Raw genomic sequence first — 4971 nt, forward strand, 5'->3', positions numbered from 1 at the left:
CCCCCGCGGTGACCACAACATGGCTGCGGCGCCGGGGCTGCTCTTCTGGCTGCTCCTGCTCGGGCTGCCCTGGCCGGTGCCGGGCCAGCCACACGCGGGCACGAGCCGGCGCTTCTCGGAGCACAAGCTGTGCGCGGACGACGAGTGCAGCAGTGAGTGGCGGGAGGGCGGCAACGGCGGCAACGGCGGCAACGGCGGCGGCGGGGCCGCGCGGGGGCGGGAGCCGGGCACCCCCGCGAGCCGGTCGGGGGCGCAGGCCGGGCGGGCGCGACAACGGGGTGGGCGATCGCCGGGGCCGTGCGCCGTCCCCTCGGTCTTCGGCGCCCGCCGGCCCCGGTCGGGGGGCTGCGCCTCCCACTTGTTGCCAGCGTTTCCTTTCCCTCTGCTGATGCGGCGGGGTCTTAGGGGTGGCGGTGGCCCCCGGTTTCCTCGGGGGCGGCTCGCAGCGCTAGCTCCCGCCCGGTCCCGAGGGGAGTCGGGACACATGGGGTACGCGCCGCGCGCCCTGGGCTCCCCGCGCTGCAGGGAGCGCTCTCCTGCCCCCGCCGCGGGGACTTGGGTGGGTGCAGTCGGGGCGCCCATGCGCCCAGGGCTCGGCGGGTGCTCTCCCCGTGGCGGGTCGGTGGTGGGGCTCGGGAAGTGCGCGCTGGCGCTGCCCCTTCGCCCAGCTGCTTTCTCGGATTTGGGGCTCCTACCGCCTTCTTGACAGGGATTGGAGTTTGGGTTTGGGACGAGCCCGGAGTCCAAGCATGCAGTGTATTCCAAGGTCTCCGCCCCGGCTCTGCCTCAGTCCTGTCATTTCTGTGCTTGGGTGTCTCCTTGCAAACAGCCAGGCAGGGAGGGCACCTTCGGAAGGCCAAAATCTTTCGCTCTCGAAAGAGGCCAAGAATCTGCATTGGCCACCTGGGACCAGCAGCCTCCTCTTCTTTGCGCAGGAAGCGGAATTGTTCCCCAGTCCTAGATTGGGGGTGGGGGATGGACTGTGGGCGGCGAGGAGGCCAGAGATGTCCAGAATCAGATGAGGATTATTAAAGTAATCATAATGCATTCCCCCAAGGGTTTCATAAACGCGATCAGCTTTAGCTTTAGTCACTTGTGTTGTCGGAATCTCTCCCTCTGTGTTTGTGGGACCAGAATCATTCTTACCGTCTCCCGGAGGGTCTTGAATAACCTTGTAACTTAGTGACAACCAATGTTCGTAAATTGTAAACAACACATATAGAAAAAATATTCATGCCGAAGAGGCCGCATGGCTGCAGTTTATTTATATTCAAATCGGTGCTATTCACAAGCAAATTTCATAATTGGAGGAGTTTGTATCCACTACAACACCGTTCAAGAGGAGGAGGCATCGTGGATTGTGTTAAACTGGTTCCTAGAGGTAACCTAGGGCTGAAGCAACTAAACACCGCAAAAGTGGAGCCGATTTTACAGTTTTTGCCTTCAGTTTCCTCTGAGCAAACCCAGATGATTAGCAAGTGGGGTTGGCTAAGACCGAATGTTTGCTATGCTTTGCTTTCAAGGACTCCCTGACTTGGGTTCCTCAAAACCATAGTTAAGGTGGAGAATCACATCGCTGATGCTTCTTCCTTAGTACAGAGGCATGGTGTTGGAAGGGCCCGTGGTTGTCACTTAAGTTGAGAAATGGCGTGTGTCCAAACAGATGTAACTGAACGACCGGCAGCGGCTGAGCAGGGTCTGGGACCGTGTTGCATAAATTGTTTGTTTAGTAAGGTGTGCACGTGTGTGCTGTCCTTGTGTACTTTCCAGACAGTTGTTTCACTGTGTGCATTATGTTGTCATCTAGTTTACTGTTATAGATTCTCCGTGATCTCTTCTAAGGGGGAACAAAAGAAACATTACCACTTCCAGTTCTGATAGGACCCCCAATCTGAAATTGCCCATTACCTTCAACCTGGCCTTTCCCCCAATTCTATCTGGATTTGGATGGCTGGGCATATATTAAAATAACCGGATTTTAGCGTCAAAATTCAAAGAACCGCCTTCAAATCTATCTGTTCACCCCCCCAAGTATGTATTTAAAGATACATTTTAATGTATTTATTGCTAATTGGCTTTAAGAAAAAGTATTCTTTCCATTCATCCTTCTTTTTCTCTGCTATTTAATTGCGTCTATTGTCCGTTTCATCTTACATCAGAAACTGTGTATTTGGCCACCAAAAAGAAAAATTCTGCTTCTATCAGTTTCTAGATCCAGTGTGATTTATGTCCTGCATTTTAAGACTGAAGGTAACTACTGAACAATTCTCATAGTTTTGCTTGTCCCTGCAATATGTGATGCCCACTTGTGATTTTTGTGTATAGACATAAATAAATGAGGGTATTTTCCCTTTGTTTTGAAACCTTTGTAATGTTGGGGACAGTCAACATTACCTACTGTCATAATAATTCCACATTACCCTGTCATGTGATTGGACCCATAATAGGATGTGATATACTTTCCCGTTAATTTATCCAGATACTGCACGGGGAGAACAGCGTGGCCTCAAGTGAAGTTGACAATGTTTACTGCTGCTGCATGGTAGCAGTTACAGCCACTTAAAGATTGTGCCTTTTAGTGTTAGTTCAAGTTAATTGACCCCTCGGGGGTTCCTGGGTGCTCTCCCCTGTTCCTTATTACCTCGGCATGCAGTCACGCTTAAGCCAGACAGCATCTGCACTTGAATTTATCCAGTTGCACAGTGAAGCTTTTTAGGATTATGAAACAGCAGAGATTGAGGACAAGAAGGTTAGAGAGTTTCTCTTGAGACCAGCCATGTGTGGCAGTGGACTCCCTGCTTTTCGTTTCCCGGCATTATCCTTAGAGAAAAACAGAGAAAGCGGCCCTCTCCCCTGTCTACTTGTAGGAGATGATGTATAATGATAAAGCTCTAAAGATTTTAGTTAATTGGAGCATATGAATCGAAAGCGATTGATTCCAGAGAGTACTGGAGAAACTTGATTGTTATTTACAGAATAGAAGAAACCTCCTTTCCTGATAAATCAGCGTGGACTCTGAAAGTTGAATCCTGACATCTATTTTTTTTTTCCTCTCTTTTTTTTCCCTGCCTTGTCTTTACCTACAGTGTTAATGTACCGGGGTGAGGCTCTAGAAGATTTCACAGGCCCCGATTGTCGTTTCGTGAGTTTTAAAAAAGGTGACCCCGTATATGTCTACTATAAACTGGCAGGGAGACCGCCTGAAGTTTGGGCTGGAAGTGTAAGTACAAATTTGACACTTTATTTTCTTACTTTTTATTGGCTTCTGTAGGGCTATGGGTTTAAATAACTGTTTTCTTGGGGTCTTTGATGGTATTCACGTGTCCCCTCTGCTGGACTGGGAAAACAGGATGGCTGTGTGTCACCAGCAGGCATCAGGCCTGGCCCTAGGTGGGGGCTCTGTTCCTTAAACAGGCCCCAACTGCTTCTGGTTATTGCTGCTCAGCATTAAGTCATGAGCCTTATCAGCTGTGGCTCCTCCGTGCACAGGAAAGGTTGAAGTGGCGAAAACTGAAAATTCTGAACTTCATTGCCGTGAGCATTAGCCCTAATCCTGTAAACTTTGTGCAGGACTGTGTTTCAGATGTTCATGTTTAAAGTTGATTGTGTGTTTCTTTTTTTCTAAATTATTTTTTAATTTTTAAAAAATGTTTATTCATTTTTGAGAGAGAGAGAGAGAGAGAGAGAGAGAGAGAGAGAAGGTGGGGGAGAGTCAGAGAGAGAAAGAGACACAGAATCCAAAGCAGGCTCTGAGCTGTCAGCACAGAGCCCGACGCAGGGCTTGAACCCATGAGCCATGAGATCGTGACCTGAGCTGAAGTGAGATGCTTAACCGACTGAGCCACCCAGGTGCCCCTCTTTTTTTTCTAAATCATTAACATTTGTGAAAGATTGGCAGGTCTGGAAATAGGCAGCCGAATCGTGTATATTGTTACCGGTCTGTTAAAAGAACAAAATGCCCTTTTCACTCTGTGTTTTTCTCGTTTCCATGTTTTGTTTGCATCTTCTGGGTCAGGCTGCTGCCCACCCCCGCCCCCCACTCTTCAGACACTTGCTCCTGGAGGGCCCCCAGCTGTTGTCTTCCTGGGCAGTTTTACAGGTGCCCTGATGGCAGATGTGGAAAGCAGTGACTCCATCGTGCTTTAGAATTTAAAAAAAATTTTTTTTAATTCAAGTATAATTAACACACCGGGTTATATTAGTGTCAGGTGTACAATATAGCAGCTCTACAATTCGATACGTTACTCGGTGCTCATCATAATAATTGTGCTCTTTAATCCCCATCACCTATTCCCCCCCCCCCCCCTTTCCTCTCTGGCACCCAGCTGTTTGTTCTCTGGATTTAAGTGCCTGTTTTTTCGTTTGCCTCTTCTTTTCCTTTGTTTCATCTCTTAAATTCCACCTATGAGTGAAATCATATGGCATTTATCTTTCTTTGCCTGACTTATTTCACTTAGCATTATATACCCCCTAGGTTCATCCATGTTGTTGCAGATGGCAAGATTTCATTCTTTTTTATGTCTGAGTAATATTCCAGTGTGTGTGGTGTGTGTGTATGTGTGCATGTGCATGCATGTATGCACACGCTATGTCTTCGTCTGTTCATCTATCTATCGATGGACACTTGGCTGGCTTCCATGTTTCAACTGTTGTAGATAAAACTCGGGCTTTGATGTTTTTAATGAGGAGATTCCCTAGGAGTGACCTGATTGAAAGCCTTATGAGTTATCGTCCTTTCCTTTCTAAGAAGTGTGATGTGTGGACTGCTTCTTTACCAAAAGGAGTGAGAATTCTTCATGTGCTTAGGATTATCCAAACTTCCAGATATCCAGTCCCTGCTGTGGAAACTTTTACTTTCCATAAAATACCAGACAACAGAAAATAAGGCTTGAGAAACCTACATAAGGGGAAAAATAGGTTCATTTTGTTGGTGTTACAGATTCCTGGGGGGGGGGGGGGGGTGTTTTTTTT

The 4971-nt window shown here is 48.2% G+C and overlaps 1 protein-coding gene across 5 annotated transcripts in view; it reads left to right on the top strand.

Moving 5' to 3' along the window:
- The first annotated feature begins 6 nt into the window (after positions 1-6).
- MIA3 (MIA SH3 domain ER export factor 3) overlaps positions 7-4971 on the top strand; it is a 54794-nt gene continuing 49829 nt past the window's right edge. For all 5 annotated transcript variants that reach the window (XM_049635227.1, XM_049635233.1, XM_049635228.1 and 2 more), the window contains exons 1-2: positions 7-152; positions 3087-3220. In XM_049635227.1, the coding sequence (XP_049491184.1) occupies positions 20-152; positions 3087-3220 (267 nt within the window). In that variant the 5' untranslated portion in view covers positions 7-19. The remainder of the gene's footprint in view (positions 153-3086; positions 3221-4971) is intronic.

This window comes from Panthera uncia, chromosome F1, assembly GCF_023721935.1.
Source record: "Panthera uncia isolate 11264 chromosome F1, Puncia_PCG_1.0, whole genome shotgun sequence".
In the NCBI taxonomy this organism is placed as follows: Eukaryota; Metazoa; Chordata; class Mammalia; order Carnivora; family Felidae; genus Panthera; species Panthera uncia.